At 43.2% G+C, this 22688-nt stretch overlaps 1 protein-coding gene across 1 annotated transcript in view; it reads right to left on the bottom strand.

Moving 5' to 3' along the window:
* Window positions 1-22688, bottom strand: part of syt3 (synaptotagmin III) — a 113082-nt gene that overhangs the window by 20761 nt on the left and 69633 nt on the right. The window contains exons 6-10 of the mRNA XM_034190388.1: window positions 21249-21375; window positions 14571-14789; window positions 12598-12718; window positions 5218-5389; window positions 4455-4584 (exon numbers count right to left, since the gene is read on the bottom strand). Coding sequence (XP_034046279.1) covers window positions 4455-4584; window positions 5218-5389; window positions 12598-12718; window positions 14571-14789; window positions 21249-21375 — 769 coding nt within the window. The remainder of the gene's footprint in view (window positions 1-4454; window positions 4585-5217; window positions 5390-12597; window positions 12719-14570; window positions 14790-21248; window positions 21376-22688) is intronic.

Genomic DNA, 22688 nt, shown 5'->3' with positions numbered 1-22688 from the left:
TGTGAAGCACTTTGTGACCCTGGTCTGTGAAAAGTGCTATATAAATAAAGTTTACTTACTTACTTACTTACTAATGACATCCCAACAAGTGCCCAAGAAAAGGAACTCCGGCACCTGAACGAGGTACTTAAAGTCTGTGGACATCCAAACGAACTTTGTGAAAAAAGCTACAAGAGCCAAAAGGAACACCAACACTGAAGAAATGAAGAACAAAGAGAATAACACCGGCATTCCATATGTGGCTGGAAGTTATGAGAAACTCAGGAGTATGTTCAACAAATACAACATTCCAGACTAAAACTAGTTCATCCTAAAGACTGCACACCACAAACCCACTAAAACAATCTGGGTTGTGTTTTTCAGTGCAACGAACTCCACCTCAGAGAACCAAAGAGTCGCTCATCAAACGACTGGATCAACACAGAAGGACCAGTTCCTGTGACCAGGACTCAGCCATCTACCAACACCTGAAGCAAAACAGGTAAACCTTGAAGATAACACCATTTATATCTTAGACAGGGAAGACATTTGGTTTGAAAGAGGTGCCAAGAAAAACCATGATTGTTAAGGGCCCTGACCCACTGGGGAGAGGATTAATTGCGCATGAATTGAGTATACAAATTGCGGTTCGTTGCTGCCCACAACAAAAATGGCCAAAAATGACAAATGTCCCAGTATGAATTACAGATATATTAATAATATATAGCGAATATATGATGAACAATCACGGTTATATAACACGTGTAGTGAGGAAACTGATTCAACACATTGAGATTATCACGGCATTATTACGGGTGTATTATAACCCAAAGAAATGGTCTTTGATCCAAAAAGACTCCTGCCCCATGACTCAGTAATCACTGGAGGCAGGGAGATAGAACAGGTGGAGTCAGTGAAATATCTGGGCGTCTATGTGGATAATCATCTGAGGTGGAATGTGCATGTGGATTTTTTATGTAAGAAACTTTCCCAAAGACTCCACTTCCTCAGAAGACTTAGATTGTTTGGAGTAAGCACCCGAATCATGGTTTGTTTTTATAATGCGGTGCTGGAGAGCCTCATTAGATATGGAATAGTGGCCTGGTTTGGCTCACTCACAGTGCAGGGTAAAACCAAAATTGGACAGCTTGTAAAAAATGCTATGAAAATCATAGGACAGAAGGAGTTTCCTTCTCTCCAGACAATTTTTGAAACCTCTGTCCTGGCACAAGCTAAAGCCATAACCAGAGAACCCTCCCATCCACTGCACAGTGAATATACTCTGCTACCTTCTGGGAGGCGCTATCGAGCGATCAAGCACCGCAGTAACAGCTTCAAACTCTCTTTTGTTCCCACATCAGTGGCTTTGTTAAATAAGACAAGACAGTAGGAATGTGTTTTTTTAATTGTTGAATTGTAATTATAATGTTATTTATTGGGTAGGTGCAGTATACTGAAGTCACTTTATCTGCAAATACACTTTACTTGGGATTGTGCAATATCATGACATGGTCATATTCTATTTGTTGGAATTGTGCAGATCAGCTGACTGTTGCACCGTTTTTCTGTGTGTCCGGATGTTAAATGTTGTGAATGTTGTGTATGTGTCAAACAACACTGTGAGCCCAAGACAAATTTCCCTGTGGGGACAATAAAGTTTAACCTAACCTATTATGAATGCATCGCGCACGTGTTGCGTGTGCATGGCATCTGCATCGCGGTCATAAAATAAGCGCATTCGCTCCTTTCGGCATCATTATTCACACCGATGTTTGAGACGATGTTTTTTTTTTGAGTGTCACAGAAAACAGACTTCAGCGTGAGTTGTGGCGCGATTGCAGCAACTACGTCTTTGTGGATTTACACAGCCGGACCGGCACTGACTGGCAGTTATGTCGCTTTCTGCCACATATAGTACTTATGAGGGTTTACGTAACGTGTTTGTTATGCATTCACAGATTGTCCGTAAATCAGATGTAATAAAAATGCTTTATTCGTGGCCAATCTGTATGCATTCGCTACAACATATTTTAGTTTGTGATGTGGACATGATGGGCACGATATATGAGGTCTGTCAATAAAGTATCGTACCTTTTTATTTTTTTCAAAAACTATATGGATTTGATTCATATGTTTTTATGTCAGACATGCTTGAACCCTCGTGCGCATGCGTGAGTTTTTCCACGCCTGTCGGTGACGTCATTCGCCTGTGAGCACGCCTTGGGAAGGAGTGGTCCCGCCCCCTCGTTGGATTTTCATTGTCTGGAAATGGTGGAATGAAAAGGACTTTTTTTCCATCAGAATTTTTTCAGAAACTGTTAGAGACTGGCACCTGGAAACCATTCACAAAATTTATCTGGCTTTTGGTGAAAATTTTATGGGCTTCACAGAGAATAAGGACTTTAACTACAGCTTTAAGGACGCTTGGCGCGCCGCGCTCTGAGCTGCGATGATGAGGCACAAACCACTGGATCATTTCTAAGCTGATGGCTCTATGGATATGAGACCGTTGTGTGCACTTTCTCTGGTTATCACAAGAGCTCCCAAGTTGTCCTCAAACACTCCGAAACGGAGGTGTTCCTTTGTCTCGCTTCATCAGCGAATCGGTCGTGACGCGCGAAGCCTCTGCGCGGCTTTCCATGACAAAATCTCTTGTTAAAAGTGAAATCTGCCGGAAAATGGCTGATGTCCAGCTCTTGTGATAACCAGAGAAAGTGCACACAATGGTCTCGTATCCATAGAGCCATCAGCTTAGAAATGATCCAGTGGTTTGTGCCTCGTCATTGCAGCTCAGAGCGCGGAGCGCCGAGCATCCTTAAAGCAGTCCTTAAAGCAGTCCTTAAAGCTGTAGTTAGTCCTTATTCTCTGTGAAGCCCGTAAAATTTTCACCAAAAGCCAGATAAATTTTTCGAATGGTTTCCAGGTGCCAGTCTCTAACAGCTTCTGAAAAAATTCTGATGGAAAAAAGTCCTTTTCATTCCGCCATTTCCAGACAATGAAAATCTGACGAGGGGGCGGGACCACTCCTTCCCAAGACGTGCTCACAGGCGAATGATGTCACCGACAGGCATGGAAAAACTCACCCATGCGCACGAGGGTTCAAGCATGTCTGACGTAAAAACATATGAATGAAATCCATATAGTTTTTGAAAAAAGTAAAAAGGTACGATACTTTGACAGACCTCGTATATCTGTTTTACACGCTGTCCCGGTCCGCTGCCAAGCCGCAAAACCCCGTCAGTTGCGGTTATCAGCGGTTAACGGCAGATATACAGCGCATAGAGTGAGTATGTATTGTGTATGAATTGAGTATATATGGAGTATGTAAGGCGGATGTCATCCGCAGCCAGGATTTTTGAGCTACTCAAAAATCCTGGCTGTGGACATGCGTGCCTCTGTGGATGATCATGGGCATGTTCGGATGACGGCCGACTCATACAGGCATGTTACACGGATATTGCGGGTGTTTGGTGAATATGGGCCAATTTTGTATGCAATCCATACGCAAATCCTCCTAAACGCCAGTGGGACAGGACCCTAAAGTGATGAAACCTTCTCTAAACAGAGGAGGGGTGGGAGGGCTGCAATACCTCCTCTCTCCCATCTGTACTTCTATCCTTTTAGCAATACCACAGAAACTCAGAGATCATCATCACCTCACCTCAGATGAAGCAACAGCAACTCACGCCTGAACTCAAGTGAGCTCCGGTGACTAACGCCTCTTAACGGCTTTCATTCCATCACTGTGACATTAGTGACCCCACAGAAGATATTTAATTCTCCGACTACTCCAAATAGAACCAATGTAGCTTTTCTGGATGAAGAGCGAAACGTCTTCAAGGAACTGAACAAGTCCAGTTGATCTTACTCAACCTACGTAGATCATAGATCTTGCTGATCATGAGAGAAGGTGAGGAGTTTGCATGTTCTCCCCGTGTTTGTGTGGTTTCCCTCCAGGGTGGACTGGACACTGTGAATGTGTTGCCATGTCCTCATGGGGCTCTCTCCAGGGTCTACCCAGCCTCTCGTCCAGTGATGGCTGGGATCGGCTCCAGCCTATTATTTGGAATAAGTAGGTATAGAAAATGAACAAATGACTCAAAGAGAAGGTACGAAAGCATGAAGTGAAACTAAATCATAACGGGTAAGGTCATAATAAAATCTGCACCCTCACCCTGATATCTGACATTCTGCAACTTTAAACAAGTTTTAATATTTGCTCTCATTATTTGCCCTTTTAATTTAGAGCCTTACACTATGACAGCCTTTGCTGTTTTTGAGTCATCATGCAAACAACCAGGAGGAGATGGACCCAGTTATCTACCTACTATCGATCTCTAGTGCATGCCTCAGCTTTGGACAAAGCTGAGGAACGTGACCCCTTTAAAGTTTGAAGAATCCTGCAAACAAACAAGCCAAAAACCAGACATGGTCAAAAGCATAACCTCTGTGGAACAACAACGCTTGAACTTTACCTCTACGAGTTGATGCCAGTGCTCTATTGGTTTACGTGGATTGCCCAGCATGGCTGCCCAGTGCTCCCTTCCTGGACCGTCTGCGTCGCTGCCCACACGACACATACCTATAACCTCGTTATGACCGATACTGAGGCAAGGCATGGTGGGAAAAGAGCAACGAGAGACAGAACAGAGCAGAGAAGGGAGGAGGATGCAAGAGAGAGAGAGAGAGAGAGAGAGAGAGAGAGAGAGAGAGAGAGAGAGCTTGTAAGAAACATGCAAAGAGAGTCTCATTTATCATGAGAGAGTACTGGGAAAAGACTACAGCTCCTGAGGATGGATATTGAATCGTAGCTCACAAATACACACAGCACTGCATAAAAGCTTGATGTCAGTGAGCACAAAGACACACACACACACACACACACACACACACACACACACACACACACACACACACACACACACACACACACACACACACACACACACACACACACACACCAATGGAGATGCCAAGCGGAGGACATGATATCTGTGCACAAACACAGCCGTCTGCCTTCATTAGCTGCACAGCGCTTATTCACGAGGTCCATGTTAAACAGGAAGCACCCGCGACGAGGCCGCCCTGTAACCAGGCCCTTGTCGCGTTCAATACCATCAAAATGCAACAGGGGAACACATGCCCCCAATCCCCCGATCCCCCTCCCCCTCTCCCACTAACCCCAAATGCCTGCCAAACATCCCGGTAGGGAGCGCAGACGCACTGCAGTTTGCTCACCAGTCATAGTCCATCACGGCGATGATGATGGACACGCTTTCTATGTTTTCATTAGGAATGTCAAAGACCAGTGCCTCGTTGTAAGTGGGATTCAACGTGTTCTTCTTAATAGAAGTCTTCCTCTTCTTTAGCCGACGCCCGTCACAGATCAGTGAGGCCTTTACGTACGGGTCTGAGGAGGCGAGAGCGAGACAGAGGAGAGGATCACATTCTGTGAGGTATTATACACACAGGTATGCACATCTGCAACGCATAAAAGCCGTGGAAATCAAGTAACCTTGACAAAGCTGGATTAGGAAGCACAAAGGCAGGAAATCAGCACAGGTTGAATCGCTGCATTAATCCAATCAGCACGAACAGAAGCCAAGACTCCACGTTAGTGCCACCTTCTTCTGTATTTTTTACAGCATAAATTAGCACTAAAATCATTTTGGGATCATTATCAATGATGTGTTGCCATCATCAAGTGTCACCAGCGTTAAAAATCACATTTCTTATTGTTAATGTGCATACACTCAGGTCCATATGTTTTGGAAAGGTGACAAAAGTTTAGTAATTTTTGCCATCTGTACCACACAGTAACATCACAATAATAAGATGTTCTTCCAGTGTAGACTTTCAGCATGTGTACAAGGGGTTTGCCAAAAATATTACATTAATTAATACATTAATTTTCACACAGTCTCTCCATCGTTTGAGCCTATAAGTAACTGGACAAATTTAATAAAATATATTTAAAAAAAAAAAAAAAAAACATCACTTTCTTTTGAAAAGTCAGGGGACCTGAACATTTCAATCAATCAATCAATCAATCAATTTTTTTATATAGTGCCAAATCACAACAAACAGTTGCCCCAAGGCGCTTTATACTGTAAGGCAAGGCCATACAATAATTATGTAAAACCCCAACGGTCAAAACGACCCCCTGTGAGCAAGCACTTGGCTACAGTGGGAAGGAAAAACTCCCTTTTAACAGGAAGAAACCTCCAGCAGAACCAGGCTCAGGGAGGGGCAGTCCTCTGCTGGGACTGGTTGGGGCTGAGGGAGAGAACCAGGAAAAAGACATGCTGTGGAGGGGAGCAGAGATCAATAACTAATGATTAAATGCAGAGTGGTGCATACAGAGCAAAAAGAGAAAGAAACAGTAGTCCAAGTCACTGAGTACGAGGTCTGTTAGAAAAGTATCGGACATTTTTATTTTTTGCAAAAACTATATGGGTTTGAATCATGTGCGCTTGCATCAGCCAAGCTTGAACCTTCGTGCGCATGCGTGAGTTTTTTCACGCCTGTCGGTTGCGTCATTCGCCTGTGGGCGGGCTTTGAGTGAGCAGTGGTCCAGCCCCCTTGTCAGATTTTCATTGTCAGGGAAATGGCTGAGCGATTGGAGCAGCGCTGCATCAAATTTTTTAAGAAACTGTGAGAGACAGCCAGGTGGAAACCATTCAGAAGATTCAGATGGCTTTCAGTGAAGATTCTATGGGCATCACAAGGATTAAGGAGCATTACAACTGGATTAAAGACGGCCCACAGCGGCTGAGGACGCACCGCGCTCCGAGCGGCCATCAACAGGCTGAAACGACCAGATCATTTCCAAAGTGAAGGCTGTGTTGATCCGGGACGTCGTGTGACCCAGAGAAATTGCAGAAGAGGTGGACATCAGCCATTTTTAGGCACATTCCACTATTAAAGGAGATTTTGTAATGAAAGACGTGTGGCAGAATTCGCGCATCGGGACGAAGCCGCAATGGTAGAGAACAAAAGCAAGTCCGTGTTGGAAGTCTCACGGGACATGTTGACATGCCCAGCTCACCACAATTTCTCGGATACTCACTCGACTAAAAAGCCATCAAAGCCGTCTGAATCTTCTGAATGGTGGTAGACATGGAAGGTTCAAGCTTGGCTGATGCAAGCGCACATGATTCAAATCCATATAGTTTTTGCAAAAAATAAAAAGGTCCGTTACTTTTCTAACAGATCTCGTACATCTGATTCTATTTGCATCATCTTATAATAATCTTATAATAATTCCTGGTACACATCTGTGTGACTGCCACACAAAGGTTTCTGGACTACCCCTCTGCAGTTGCAGGGTTGAGCTACTCGAAACATGGCACACAGCTTTGGCTGGGGGTTGGATCAGCACATACTTCATTAATGTCATGATCAGCCTGCAAAAGAGTTACTGGAGTCTGAACAAAAACAAAAAAAAAAAACACTATTTCCCTGTGGGTCCCAGCTCAGCCAAATTTGGTATGCAGGTTTGGCTGTGTGTTGCCAGGTTGTACATGCCTGAATTAGGTCACAATTAGGCTGGAAACCTGAAAGTTATCAATCAATCAATCAATCAATTTTTTTTATATAGCGCCAAATCACAACAAACAGTTGCCCCAAGGCGCTTTATATTGTAAGGCAAGGCCATACAATAATTATGTAAAACCCCAACGGTCAAAACGACCCCCTGTGAGCAAGCACTTGACTACAGTGGGAAGGAAAAACTCCCTTTTAACAGGAAGAAACCTCCAGCAGAACCAGGCTCAGGGAGGGGCAGTCTTCTGCTGGGACTGGTTGGGGCTGAGGGAGAGAACCAGGAAAAAGACATGCTGTGGAGGGGAGCAGAGATCGATCACTAATGATTAAATGCAGAGTGGTGCATACAGAGCAAAAAGAGAAAGAAACAGTGCATCATGGGAACCCCCCAGCAGTCTACGTCTATAGCAGCATAACTAAGGGATGGTTCAGGGTCACCTGATCCAGCCCTAACTATAAGCTTTAGCAAAAAGGAAAGTTTTAAGCCTAATCTTAAAAGTAGAGAGGGTGTCTGTCTCCCTGATCTGAATTGGGAGCTGGTTCCACAGGAGAGGAGCCTGAAAGCTGAAGGCTCTGCCTCCCATTCTACTCTTACAAACCCTAGGAACTACAAGTAAGCCTGCAGTCTGAGAGCGAAGCGCTCTATTGGGGTGATATGGTACTATGAGGTCCCTAAGATAAGATGGGACCTGATTATTCAAAACCTTATAAGTAAGAAGAAGAATTTTAAATTCTATTCTAGAATTAACAGGAAGCCAATGAAGAGAGGCCAATATGGGTGAGATATGCTCTCTCCTTCTAGTCCCCGTCAGTACTCTAGCTGCAGCATTTTGAATTAACTGAAGGCTTTTTAGGGAACTTTTAGGACAACCTGATAATAATGAATTACAATAGTCCAGCCTAGAGGAAATAAATGCATGAATTAGTTTTTCAGCATCACTCTGAGACAAGACCTTTCTGATTTTAGAGATATTGCGTAAATGCAAAAAAGCAGTCCTACATATTTGTTTAATATGCGCTTTGAATGACATATCCTGATCAAAAATGACTCCAAGATTTCTCACAGCATTACTAGAGGTCAGGGAAATGCCATCCAGAGTAAGGATCTGGTTAGACACCATGTTTCTAAGATTTGTGGGGCCAAGTACAATAACTTCAGTTTTATCTGAGTTTAAAAGCAGGAGGTCAGAAAAATATACCTCCTGCAAAAAGGGAAAGTTTTCAACTTATCCAGTGCATCTACATTCTATGGTCAAAATACAAACTGTATTTCTCTGTAAATCTGGGGTACTTATCCACAGTCTCAGTCTCTGCCAACTGCACCAAACATTTCAACTCAGGAGATGACATATCTCTCTGGTCCCCACAAATCAGTAATACAAAGTGTCAGGTCATCACCCAAGTACCAGTGATGCCGGTAACGCGTTACTCTAATCTGACCACTTTTTTTAGTAACGAGTAATCTAACGCGTTAATCTTTCCAAATCAGTAATCAGCTTAAAGTTACTTCTCCATGTCACTGTGCGTTACTATTATTTTTCATTGTGGGTCGACAGCAGCATTAAACTTGGTCTGTGGGCAGGAGGTCGGGGTTCGACTGAACTGCCCACTTTAAGCGAGCTGTGAGCTTTTCATCCGCGTTTTTTTGCAGCTGCTCGACTCGTCCTCACCTCTTAAAGGGCGGTGATCAGCACACCTGCACTGAGCTTTACAAAGACATTTTTATACTTTTTTCCCTCCTTTATTTAGAATTCTGAGCTGAGCTGCTCCGTATCTGCACGTTAAAACAGCTGATCCTCCGCGACGCGTCAACAACTAACACTATTTTCCACTCAAATGCACCTAAACACTCTTTCTGAGGACCACATGATGTGAAAACGCAATAAAACTTTCTTACCTGTAAATCTGGTCCTGTTTTCTGTATAAATAAATGTTATCCATTCTTTGTGCTCAAACGCCAAAGCAGGGGCGAATCCAGATGGAATGGGGGTGTGGGGCAAGGATGTGCCCCCCCACAACACCCCTAGATTAAAGGTCCAGTTTTGAAGCCGTGTTTTACTACAACTACTAATACTGCTTAAAATAATAATAATTTCGACAAGTAAAATGTTTAGAGAATTTAAATGTTAGAAAAATGTTAGAATTTAATAGTTACATTTATAAACAATGTAGGTTTGAAATTGCAAGTTTTACTGTTACAGTGCTGTCAACAGTTAAATATGAGGTCAAGAAAGAGGTCTTTATTTTACTTTTTATAAAACAAGTATTTATTTTCATTGAAGTCAAGAAAGGGTGACTATAAAGTGAGTTTTGGCAAAACAGGTATCACTGTCATGTTGACGTGGGTTGTTGTCGGCAGCTGGGGAAAGTAACTAAAAAAGTAACTAGTAATCTAACTTAGTTACTTTTACAATTGAGTAATCAGTAAAGTAACTAAGTTACTTTTTCAAGGAGTAATCAGTAATCAGTAATTGGATTACTTTTTCAAAGTAACTGTGGCAACACTGCCAAGTACACACTTATGCTAAATATGAATGAAATTAGTCAAGTGGTTCTTGAGATATCACGCTACCACGCGAAAATGGGCGAATAGACAGACAGACACGCTGATTGCTATATCCCCCTGTATTTCATAGCGGGGGCATAGCGTGTCACAAAACCTAACCACAGATTTATTTTACAAGAAATTGTTCAGTCTTCATCAGTAACTTTTTAGAACACTGGCTAAACTTGATCATGGCCTTCTCCTAGTCATTAAGAACTACAAGCAAGACTCTGCTGTGTGGTATCAGTTGGATGGAAAAATGCTATTGAAAGTCCATTTGTGGTAAATCTGCCTGGAGTAGCAGGTGCAAGATGTGAGGGAAGCCACCAAGGCAACCAGAGAACTCCAAAGGAGTTGTAGATTTCTGTCTTTGTAACTGGAAAAAAATTGTGAATAGTGCAACAGCTTCATGGTAAAGTTGCAGAGAAGAATTTTCACACAAGAAAATAGATCAAATCTAGGTTCATGTCTCCCACGGGCCTTCTTGCAAACTGTAGCTGAAATTCGAGGTCTTCTTTTGAAAAAACCCTTCTTTGTTCCACTCCACTATGAAACTACTGGTGATGCATCAGACAAAGGTTTCCCCAGTCACGTCACAAAAGCCTATGACTCCTTCAGAGTTCTTGTGGCTTTCCTCACGTGTCTCCTTCATGCAGAGCAGATCGCTCAGTAGTATAAGGAGATGGGCATCCAATATGTAGACCTAGGTTAGATTCCTGGTCACGCTACTTATCTTGGACAAGACGTCTCACCTGCATTGCCTCAGTCCACTCAGCTATAAATGGCTACTGGTTTGGCTGGGGAAGTAAGATGAGACGGACTGGTGTCCCACCAGGGGGAGATTCACACTACGGAATCCAGAGATAAGTACTAACACCAGTGAGTCCCAGGGCCTATGTAGGACTCACTGCTCTCCCTCTTATGTATCGTTTGCCCAATTACTTATGGACAATATTGTTCAACTGTCTCAATACTTATGTGCTTGACTGTACACGCTTGTATTTCTTTATTTCTCCAATAATAGTGTTATAATTAGTGCAACATTATCAATTTGCCTGTACTCCTGGATTTATTACTGTATTTGATGTGTAGGTTTTTGGCTCCAGGTAGCATGCAGTATTTATAATGTGCAACATTTCTGCTCTATGAAAGAAAGCTGGTCTGTGATTCTTCTACTCGGTTACAAATAATCAATCTCAGATGCTCAAAACATTCCAGGAATAATTAACATTTTTCTTTTCCACGATTTCAATGTTACTCTTTGTGATTTATGTTTTCTTAAAACGTGACTAAATATGTTTTGCTTTCAGGTGCTGGTTTTAATTTATGGTAACTGTTGACCCCCGCAGGGTCTTTTAAAATGGATCTTGTTCATTTGAAATTTATAAATAGTTAAACCTAAAGGTAATTCTGTGTGAAATACATTTTTTTGGATGGAAAGTGCATAAAGTATTGATTTAAAAGCATCTGAGAATGAATCTTTGCACATATTTAGATTGAAAAAAGTTGCAAGCAAATGCCTCATAAGCAAATTGAACTTGAAAAAAAAAACATATTTACCAATATTTTCTGTGCAAGTGAGTATTTATAAGGAAGAATAAATCCTGCACTATCTACTTTCTTCATTTTAAACAATATTTTTTTCAATGCTGGATGAAAGTGTACGTAAAGAAACCTTTGACCTTAGGAAAATATGACATCATGAATAAAAACTGAAATCAGTCTTTTAACCATTAGTTCTGAATATGATTATGTGGAAATGAAATTAGGAAATTATGATGTAATTTGGGATGATTCAATCTGATTGTAGTGATCAGAATTTGGCCCGATCAAGGCATTTTTAATTGATCCTTTTGGATTAATTCACCCAGAGTCTAAGATCAGTCTTTCTTCTGTAACTCTCTGCTCTGCTTTCTGCTCGTTCATCAGCAGCATATTTATACTCTGCTTCACTTCACTTCACTTCACATACATTACAATTATTTGTTGAGACCTTGCTGCACATTTCAACAGATTTCTTCACCATCTAGTGGCTGATGTGAGCATTTCAGGGCTTCTGGCGTGTTTCCTATTTGAAACCCAAAATTAATTTTGGCACGCAGAGCTTTGACATCCCAGTGTTAATGTCAAAAATTTTGATTTTGCAAGTTTTGCGATTCAAATTTTCATGACGGGGAGCACCAAAAAAAAAAAAAAAAAAAAAGTGAGACTGGGCTGTACATACATAGATTGTTCTGGGTTTTGACAAATGATAGAGTCTTGCTGAAGCAGTGCATTATGGTCTATTGAAACCAGTGATGGTGGTGAATAAATCTCTGCTGAAAGCTACCTCTGAATCCTTTCATGTCATTTCCTGAATGGTTGACCTGTCACATTAATCAGAACAAGATTAAAACCAAAGAGAACTTATTCATGCAGTGAATGCTTTTCATTTTAAACATTTTCACTAAATTTTTTTTTGTTTTGTTTTTACTTAAATGAGTTTCCAGTGAAAAATTAGTGCTGGAGGTCTGATGTTGATCCATTACCTGAGAAGCCAGTCAGGTCCATGGCTTTGAGGTTGGTGGCCTTGATGATTGTTGCCGTGAGCCTGCCTGCAGTCGGCAGGTAACACAGTGAGAAGTTCAGCTCCCCGAGATCAGCCTTCTCCTGCAGGACAGAATCACAGACGGCATCAAAACACAGCAAGGAAGGACACTCGTGGGCCACTGTTCTTTTCTGACATGATTGTCTGTCCATATATGTGAGTGACGGCGGGTGACAGCACTGATCCTAATCTGAGCGGACAGACGATTTAGGCAGAGGACCAGCGCCGTCACTGTAAATGAATCATGTGCCAGTCTGTCCAAGTCCCCGGGTGGAGAAATTGTTAAGCAGAGGTGATGATTCTGCAGGCTTTTTATATCTCTCCCTGCACTCCCATCTACTGATCTGCTCCCTGCCTGTGGTCACAGTGGCACCACCGTAATGACACCGGTGGTATTCAGGTCACACTGCGGCGTGACGACTCCTCAGTGGCTTTGAGCCCCACTAATCAATACTTCCTTGAGTGAAACACTGAAAGACACTGAGAGGCTGATGCTTGAACTTAATGATTTAATAAATTACACCTCCATGCCAAAAAAATGTTTAAGATTTGGACACGGTCTAATTTGCTAATAGCCTTCTATGAATATTTCATATAAACCTATTTGCAGGATAAAAACCTCTGGTTGTGGCCAGCGGCACCTGCCCACTCCTGCATGTGAAGGATGTGGAGTGTGCTCGGACGCTGTTCTTTAATCTGCCCAGATTCTGTGAGTCCTGTCTGGATACAAGCAGATCTGTGAAATCGGACCATCAATATGTAGACCCAAGTTCGATTCCAGGTGTGTTCTTCAGTGTGTCCTTGGACAATACACTTCAGCCAGCTGGAAACGGTACCAGACGTGGTTGGGGAAGTAACCTGTCCCGACTGGTGTCCTGTGCATGGGACGTTCTCATCTCTAATCCACTATGCACTATGGTATCTGGGCACAAGCACCAGTCTGATGGGCCTCAGGACCTGGACAGGACTGACTGATTTGACTCTATGCCTGCGCATTTGCAGCTTGATACAAAATAAACAATAATGTCAATTTTCCTGTGATATGAAGAGATGTTTAAGTTTAGGTGACACTTTAATCTGAGTGTCCCTCAGTTACTGTGGAATTATCACAATGATGTGTGTGTGTGGGGGGGGAGGGGCACAAACTGGGAGGGAACTTGCACCTATAATCCAGCATGTACAAAAAAAAAAAACAAAATCACATTTTACTATATATTTTTAGAAAATTCTACAAATAATGAATGTTTTTGAGTGCAATGGCAAGAATATGTGCTGGAGTTGAAAGATGGTACATTCCATCTTTCAGTGAATGTAATTTTTTTTTCCCCACTGTATGAATGAAAACATTGATTATTTGTTTTATATGACACTGAAATAAATCTGCATCATTTTAGATTTTACTGAAAATATGACAAGTCAGATTACACGTCTGTTGCTCCTGTCTCTTACCCACAGGATGGTGCACCGGACCCTTTCCTCTCTCACGGAGGTGTCACCGGGCTGTTTCTTTTTTTTAGCTGAACCCCCCATAGCTGTAGCCTCCAGTTTCCGTAATGCATCATGGAAGCATTTTTTACAAGAAGCTGATGGAGCCGTGCAATAGTGCAAAACAGATGGAAGAAACCTGCGAGGAAACCTTGCATGTACACTTGCAACATTTTGTCGTGAACCTGTGGCAGGATGGTCGTAACCGCGGTGTGACTGGGCCTTCACAGCAAAGGTTTCAATGAAATTATGAGCTCACCGAACCCTCTCTAGTTTTCTGTTTTCATGCTGCAGCTCGGTTTCATACCGATGCACTAAGCAGACGCTGTAAAACTGAAAGTCCTCCTAAGTCCTCTCACCACGGAGGTCATTCAGACACAATCCCAGCTAATAACGTCGTGGCTGTTTTTCGGCTGTAGTGCTGCTTACCGCGGTGCCCTCCACAATGTCCCTCCAGACAGGTTTGTCCCCGGTGCCCTCACTGAAGTCCAGCAGGTTGTCCACCACTACCTGTCCAATCAGGTCGTGTCTGGAGAAGCGGTCGAAGTCGTACACAGAGAAATGAAGCTTCCTGGAATGTAACTCATTCAGTGGAACGCCGAACTGAAACGTCTCATTGAAGATCGGGTTCAGGGTCTTTCTGTGGACCTGAAAGAGACATGGTCAGAATTTCATCATATGTCCATCATGGCAGTCTTCTGCGCTGAAGCTTGAATTCAACTCATAAATATACAGTAAGTCAGTGTTTGCTAGAAGTTAGATTTGTTATTTAACAGGATGTATTGCTGTTTTCAAGATACACTCAGATCCTCTAAGATGCTTTTGTGTTGTGCTGGAATGAGAAATAGTCCAGGCATAGAGACTGTGAATCTTATTTTTACAGTATCAAATCAGATACAAGTTAAATATACAAGCTTCATTTCTATTTCTTTCAATCCATCTATTCTTGCATCATTTCTCAAGAAACTGCTTGCTTATGTAATATACCATATACCTGTCTGCCACCTACTGGACATGTATGGGATTGCTGCAGTTTATAATTCTATTGATGCATGATAAAAATTAGGAGCAGGTGCGGTTGAAGCAGCTTGAAATTATTTTGTCGGTTTGTTTTATTTCGAAAGCCAAGGTCTGGTGGCCACCGAGGTCACTGCTGCTGGCGCTCCAACTTCATTATGTATTATTTTATCTCATTAGCATGTTTATCAATGTGATATGATGGTATATTGAGTTTATCCAATTAAAAGATGCTTTTTCCTGATGGTGCTTTTCTATTTCATTGCCTTTGAGGTGTTTAATGTTAAATTGTTCTTTCTTTGTAACATACAATATGAATACATAGTAGAGAAGCTTGAATCTTCGACAGGACTGGGTTGCTTGATGCGAGGACGTTTTGCTTCTAGTCGCAGAAGCTTCCTCAGCTAAAATTCCTACTCTGGTAGTCTGACTTCTGTCTTGACTCTTGTAGAGAAGAATAAACAGAAGCCATGAAAGCTGGAGTTTTTAACCTAACCAGACCCCTCCTACCTAGAGGCAGACTGCTATAGGCTAGTGACTAAACAATAGCTCTAATTAGCACCTATTGTGCTCTAGTTAGCACCCTCCTAATGACAGGGCAGCTGTCCCTCTCCTGATGGCTCCCTTGACGACTCTGCTGATGAGGTGAATGACTCATTACCATGAACAAAAGACTGAAACTGCTTTGACATGAGTACCTCATTGTAAACAGGGGATAAAGTGTGTCTCAGACCCCCTCCCCGGTTAAGGCTGGGTTTCAACTGTTTTACAAAGAATGCCTCCTTGACCCCTCTCTCAAACCATTTCTTCTCTCTGGCTAAGATTTTAACTTCCTTGTCCTCAAACATGTGGTTAGTGTCTTTAAGGTGGAGATGAACTGCAGACTGAGGTCCACTGGCGCCCTCTCTGCGGTGCTGGTATATCCTTTTGTGTAAAGGTTGCTTAGTCTCACCTATGTAGTGTTCGTTACAGTTTTCTGATAGAATACACTATATTGCTCTGTTTGTAATGAGGGATCCTGTCCTTAGGGTGAACTAATTTCTGTCTCAAGGTGTTAACCGGTTTAAAGTAAACTGGGATTTTGTGCTGTCTGAAGATCCTCTGTAGTTTTTCCCCTACTCCTGCTAAATAAGGGAGAGACACTCCTCTTCTTCTTGTCTCCGTCTCCTGTCTATCTGGTCTCTTTGTTCTCTGGGACTTCTGCACTTTGTCCAAGGACCATCGTGGGTACCCACATACTGTGAGGGCTTTCCGGACAAGTTGTTGTTCTTTAGCCCTTCCCTCTGCAGTTGTGGGCACCTGTAGGGCTCTGTGTTGAAGCGTCCTGATCACCCCAAGCTTGTGTTCAAGGGGGTGGTTTGAGTCAAAGAACAGATATTGGTCAGTGTGAGTGGGTTTTCTGTAAACCCCTGTCTAGAGCTGCCTGTTCTCTCCAATCGTAACATCACAGTCCAAGAAGGCTAAATGGTTGTTTCTGGCATCCTCACGTGTGAACTTGATATTGGCGTCCACCGAGTTGATGTGTTCTGTAAAGTCCTCAACCTCCTGTTGCTTGATTTTAACCCATGTGTCATCGACATATCTGAACCAGTGATTGGGAGAGAAGCCCGTGAAAGACGTCAAGGCTGTCTTCTCCACTCGCTCCATGTACAGCTTGGCCACAATGGGGGATACCGGAGACCCCATCGCACAACCATGAATCTGCCTGTAGTAATTCCCCCTAAACAGGAAATACGTGGTGTTAAGACAGATCTCCAAGAGTTGGCAGATGTGGTCTGGTGTGAGTTTGGTCCTTTCAAGTAGAGACACATCCTCCAGCAGTCTCTGCCTCACAGCTGAGACGGCCTCAGCAGTGGGGATGCAGGTGAACAACGATGTCACATCAAATGACACCATAGTTTCATCTGCCTCCAGCTGTAGGTCCTTGATCTTGTTCACAAAATATTGTGTGTTCTCCACATGGTGGACTGAGTTACCCACTAGAGGAGCCAAAATCCACTTGAGGTGCTTGGCCAAATTGTACGTGATGGAATCTGTGCTACATACAATAGGCCTGAGTGGCACGTCCTGTTTGTGGATTTTGGGCAGTCCATAGATGTATGGAGTGACGTCCCCAGGGTACAGAGCAAGAATTTTAGCTGAGGAAGCTTCTGTGATTTGAAGCGAAACGTCCTCGCATCAAGCAACCCAGTCCAGTCGAAGATTCAAGCTTCTCTACTATGGAAACCACCTGGACAGAAATATGAATACAGTACTGTAGTCCTGATGTAGGCATGCTATAAATTCATGAAAATGACATTTACATGATAGCATACGCATTGTGAAATCCTGCTATTAGTCAGTACTTAAGTGAGAAAAAAGAAAGAAAAAACCCACACTGAACGCTCCGTCTGCAGCTCACACATCGAGCCTTGCTTTGATGAAGAATTCAGCACTGACTAATTACAGTCTCTCACACATTTCTGGTGTTGTCTGCAGTATTTATGCACAACTGTTTTTGTTCCTTTAAATATGCAATGCGACTGTCAGTCATTTCCAAATGCTCCACATTGTGTTGCACATCTAATCAGCACCATGGACAGGTCACCGTATGAAGCTCTTCACAGCATGGCACCCATTTTCAGATAGAAACAATAAACACATAAAAATGCTTGTTGGAAATTCAAACAGCAACGGTGCTGAAAAATTAAGCCAATGCAAAGTACCAAAACCTGCAGTTCTTTGAATGGACACTTGAGTGTGGCTCCTGTAAGTAAGACAAACCCCGTAGACCCCCATGTTTAAATATCTAACAAACCTATATCTCAGTTAAATGTACTTTAAGCCATAAAATGAGGAATAATTATTAGTGTGTTTGCTTCAAGTGACAGCCAGGTCCAGCCACTAGTCACTGTGGACTTGACCATGTTTGTTCTTTCTGAGCATTTTATTGCAAATATCTGGGAAAATGTGGTTTGCTTCTTGTTAATTGTACCTATGGACCATCTAAGAAGTCTGTGTTCTGGTATACACAGGTGTGTGTGTGTGTGTGTGTGTGTGTGTGTGTGTGTGTGTGTGTGTGTGTGTGTGCCCATGTGGGAATGTGCATGTGTACAAGTAAGGTGTGTACTTTAACTTATCATCTGTTTTAATCTGTTTTTTTTCTGTTTTATTACGCTGTTTAAATTGTAAATTATATTATGGGAAATGTGCAATATGCTGATGAATGTTCACATAATCATGCAAGCAGTGTACTGTTTTGTTGTTGTATTGTATCATATCGTATATAGCCATATATAGCGTTATAATAGCCAGATTCAAGCATGCAAACAAAATGTGGATTAATTAATCATTAGACGTCAGGGGACCTATCCTGTTAGCCTTAGCTTAGCCTGGTAATATTGATATTCACGGGTATGTTTTGTTATGTGTCGGACGCAGCTCGGAGAACCGACCAGCGTTTGAAGGACCCAGTATGAAATAAGCAGAGCACGGTACAAAGGCTAACTGAATTTAATACATAACAGTGATACAAAAAATACAAAAGAAAGTGCGGTCTGGCGTGGTGCGCTCCCAGCAGCGCTAACGGTCCGGAGCCAGAAGCTGTTCGGACCCAAGGACCCCGCCGACACCCCCCAGGTGGCCGCAACAAACCGAGTCTGTGAAAGAAGGAACCATTATGTGAGTCCACACTCTACACACAGAGAGAACACTTAAAGGTGTACAAACAGCAAACACTTCCTGGCTTGATTACTAATCAGCTTCCCAACCTGCAGGCATGGAACATCCAGTTCACAAAACTCCACTGCAGTGGAAGCCGATACATCAATTCAATCAATCAATTTTTTTTTTATATAGCGCCAAATCACAACAAACAGTTGCCCCAAGGCGCTTTATATTGTAAGGCAAGGCCATACAATAATGATGTAAAACCCCAACGGTCAAAACGACCCCCTGTGAGCAAGCACTTGGCTACAGTGGGAAGGAAAAACTCCCTTTTAACAGGAAGAAACCTCCAGCAGAACCAGGCTCAGGGAGGGGCAGTCTTCTGCTGGGACTGGTTGGGGCTGAGGGAGAGAACCAGGAAAAAGACATGCTGTGGAGGGGAGCAGAGATCGATCACTAATGATTAAATGCAGAGTGGTGCATACAGAGCAAAAAGAGAAAGAAACAGTGCATCATGGGAACCCCCCAGCAGTCTACGTCTATAGCAGCATAACTAAGGGATGGTTCAGGGTCACCTGATTCAGCCCTAACTATATGACTAACATACAGCTCAATATAAAAAGGTGTGAGGGACACCACATTTACTGACTGTATAAATGTTAGTCACAAAATCTAACGTACCTCAGGAAGTGTGCTGACGAGCGTGAGACCTCACCCCCTCCTCTTTCACAGACCATGCATCAAACCCTGGACGTTCTCTGCATCCACTGATGATGAGATGGCTCCCGAGACGACGATCTCACCCGTCTGGTCACAAGGTCGAGTCTCTGGCAAATACACACTGTATACTCCAGTCTTAAATGCCACCATGTTCCAATCCATATAGATGCACCTCAGCTGTGAGTCCTGACGAGCCGCAGGTGATCAGGGTGAGGTCCTGATAACCTCAGCAACACAGCCACTCAGTCCCAAATGCAAGCCACCTGCAAGGAAAAACAAAAGACAGAAACAAAAAGGCAGCCAGGCCCCCCAGCCATACAACATGTTTGGTCTTATCCGTACTTCACCTGTGTACCCAGGAATCAGCTATGATGTCAACATTTGGAATTTCTCCATTTGACCTTGAAACCCTCTCTTTGGAATACCTGAAGGTGGCGCCTTGGAGGGTTGGCCAATCATTTTACCAGTCTGTGGGTAAACACTTTTAATTCTGAAGCTGAACCTCATCAGAATTGCTGCCTTTCGTGTGCATCCACACTGACTGATTCAAAGCAAAACCAACCTCATTGCATAAATTTGCACTTGTTTAAAATAATTATGAAGGCGCACACTTTTAAATCCCTGTGCAAACTTCTGCTGGTGTAATTTCCTTTTCATCACACTTTAGCATCTTACAGATGGCTTTTATAAATTTGCGTTCAGTCTCATTCAACCTCAGACTCGGTATTTTCCTAGTCATTGAATTACTGGCAGGATTTATTTGCGAGGAAAGCTCTTGATAGAACTGCTGTCATGCAATAAAAGAAGCAATAATTAAAATGTGACGCGGGCTCAATTTTCCGAATCCAACTTTTGTCACTGCCTGAGTGGGCCTATCACTCAGGCTGATTAGCACTTGATGATTACTTGTTAGCTCGGGATTAAATGTGCATGTGATGGGGATGCCGCAGAAGCAGAAACACAAAGTGCTAACATCTGCTTTGAGGTGACATCGACTCCGCTTCACAAACGAGTTGGGGAGATAAAAGTCAAAATGATGAAAGTCATAAAAATTCCATGTTAATGAGAAGGTGATTGAAATGAAACAATCAGCCATTTTATGAACAGAAGTGTTGCTGAATTATGCAAATGATTGAAGCCTTTGTGCTTTTTTGGAGTCTGGAACAGCTTCTGTGATGTGCAGGAGACTGTCACACAAAGGAGAACCCAAAAGGGAGAAATTTCAAACTGCCACTGAATGCATCTTTTTCACTCTGTTGGATTCACTACATCAGCGTGGAACACCACCGCCGATGTGTATGTGGACACCGAAACAGAGAACTTAAAATTTGCTCACAACTCTGGAGCTGCTCCACAGAGAATAAATTAGGAGAGAGAAGAATTTGTTTTTAAGGGCTAAGGGTAGGTTTCCTGGTACAGAGCATCTTGAAATATGCTCAAATATTGACTCAACTGTCCTCAAACACCAGAATAACACACGGGAGTTGAGTAGCGCTGCACAATATGTTGAATAAATTATGTGTCTGATTAGATTAGGTTACATTAGCGGGGCTGTAATATTCCCCATGAGGGAGCTGGATCATCAGACGGGCAGAAACAAACAGCAGGTCACAGCTGAAGATGCTGAAATCGGGTGGAGTGGGTGATTCTATGAGGATCAGTTCTGTGATCGGAGCCGACGCCGGCAGCACAGGTGAGTGTGGTGGGCGTGTGAGTGGGCGGCACCTTGGTCTGGAATTTCTTCTTCCTGTCTGGCAGTAGGTAGATCTTCACATAGGGGTCGGAGAAGCCGTTGGCGTCCTTCGCGGGCAGGTCCAGAGCTTTCAGGATCTTCACCACCAGCTGCTCCGTGCTGATGTGGACACACACACACACACACACACACACAATTTCTATTTCAGACATTAAAACAAGGCATTAAAAAAGGTGGGAGCCACCCACACTAACGTGCACTCACACAAACACAGGTGCACAAGCTTGCAGGGGTGGATCCAGACATTTTTGAGTGGGGGGTAGGGGGGTTTGACTCATTACAATTGGGCAATCCGCTGAGCAGATTCTGCTTCTTCATTGAAAGACAGCGTAATATTGTCATATACAAGGTCTGTTAGAAAAGTATCCGACCTTTTTATTTTTTTCAAAAAACATATGGATTTGAATCACGTGTGATTGTGTCAGACAAGCTCGAACCTTTGTGCGCATGTGTGAGTTTTTTCACGCTTGTCGGTTGCGTCATTCGCCTGTGAGCAGGCTTTGTGTGAGCAGTGGTCCACCCCTCTCGTTGTTTTTTTATTGCGAATAAATGTCTGAACGATTTGGAGCTTTGCTGCATCAATTTTTTTCCAGAAACTGTGAGAGACCTCCAGGTGGACACCGTTCGGAAAATTAATATGGCTTTCAGGGACGATTTTGTGGGTATTATACAGATTAAGGAGTGTTACTGCCACTTTAAGGACGGCCCATAACTGTTGAGAGTGCGCCGCGCTCCGAGCGCCGATCGACAGGCTCAGACGCGCGGAACTCTGATCCTCTTTCCATGACAAAAACTCCTGTAACAGTGGAATGTGCCGTTCATTTCTAAACTGGACGCTGTCTTGATCCGGTATGTCGTCTGACTAGCACAAGAATTGGGAAAAGACGTGGACATCAGCACTTTTTTGGCACATTGAGACAGACGTGTGGAGGAATTCCGCGAGTCGCGGTGGAGCCGCATGAAGCCTCACAGGACATGTTGGGGCATGTCCAGCTCATGCTCAATTTCACGGATAATCACACGACTGGAAAGCAACCGACAGCCATCTGAAATCCACCTGAAAGCCGTCCTGTGAGACCAACATGGAGGTGGTTTTGTGCCGCATAATGAACGGCTCTGTGGCGCGTCCCTCTACTTTTCTTTCCATGAAAAAAACTCCTGTAACAGTGGAATGTGCTGAAAAAGTGCTGATGTCCACGCCTTCTGCCTTTTTGTGAAAGTCAGATGACGTCCTGGATCAACAAAGCCTTCACCTTGGAAATGATCTGGTTGTTCCAGCGGGGTTTGAGCCTGTCGATCGGCGCTCGGAGCACGTCGCGCTCTCAGCAGTTGTGGGCCGTACTTAAAGCGGCAGTAATACTCCTTAATCTGTGTAATCCCCACAAAATCATCCCTGAAAGTCATATTAATTT

Source organism: Thalassophryne amazonica, chromosome 16, assembly GCF_902500255.1.
Source record: "Thalassophryne amazonica chromosome 16, fThaAma1.1, whole genome shotgun sequence".
Taxonomy (NCBI): Eukaryota; Metazoa; Chordata; class Actinopteri; order Batrachoidiformes; family Batrachoididae; genus Thalassophryne; species Thalassophryne amazonica.
The sequence above is the reverse complement of the archived record's forward strand: the minus strand, read 5'-3'. Positions and strand labels throughout refer to the sequence as shown.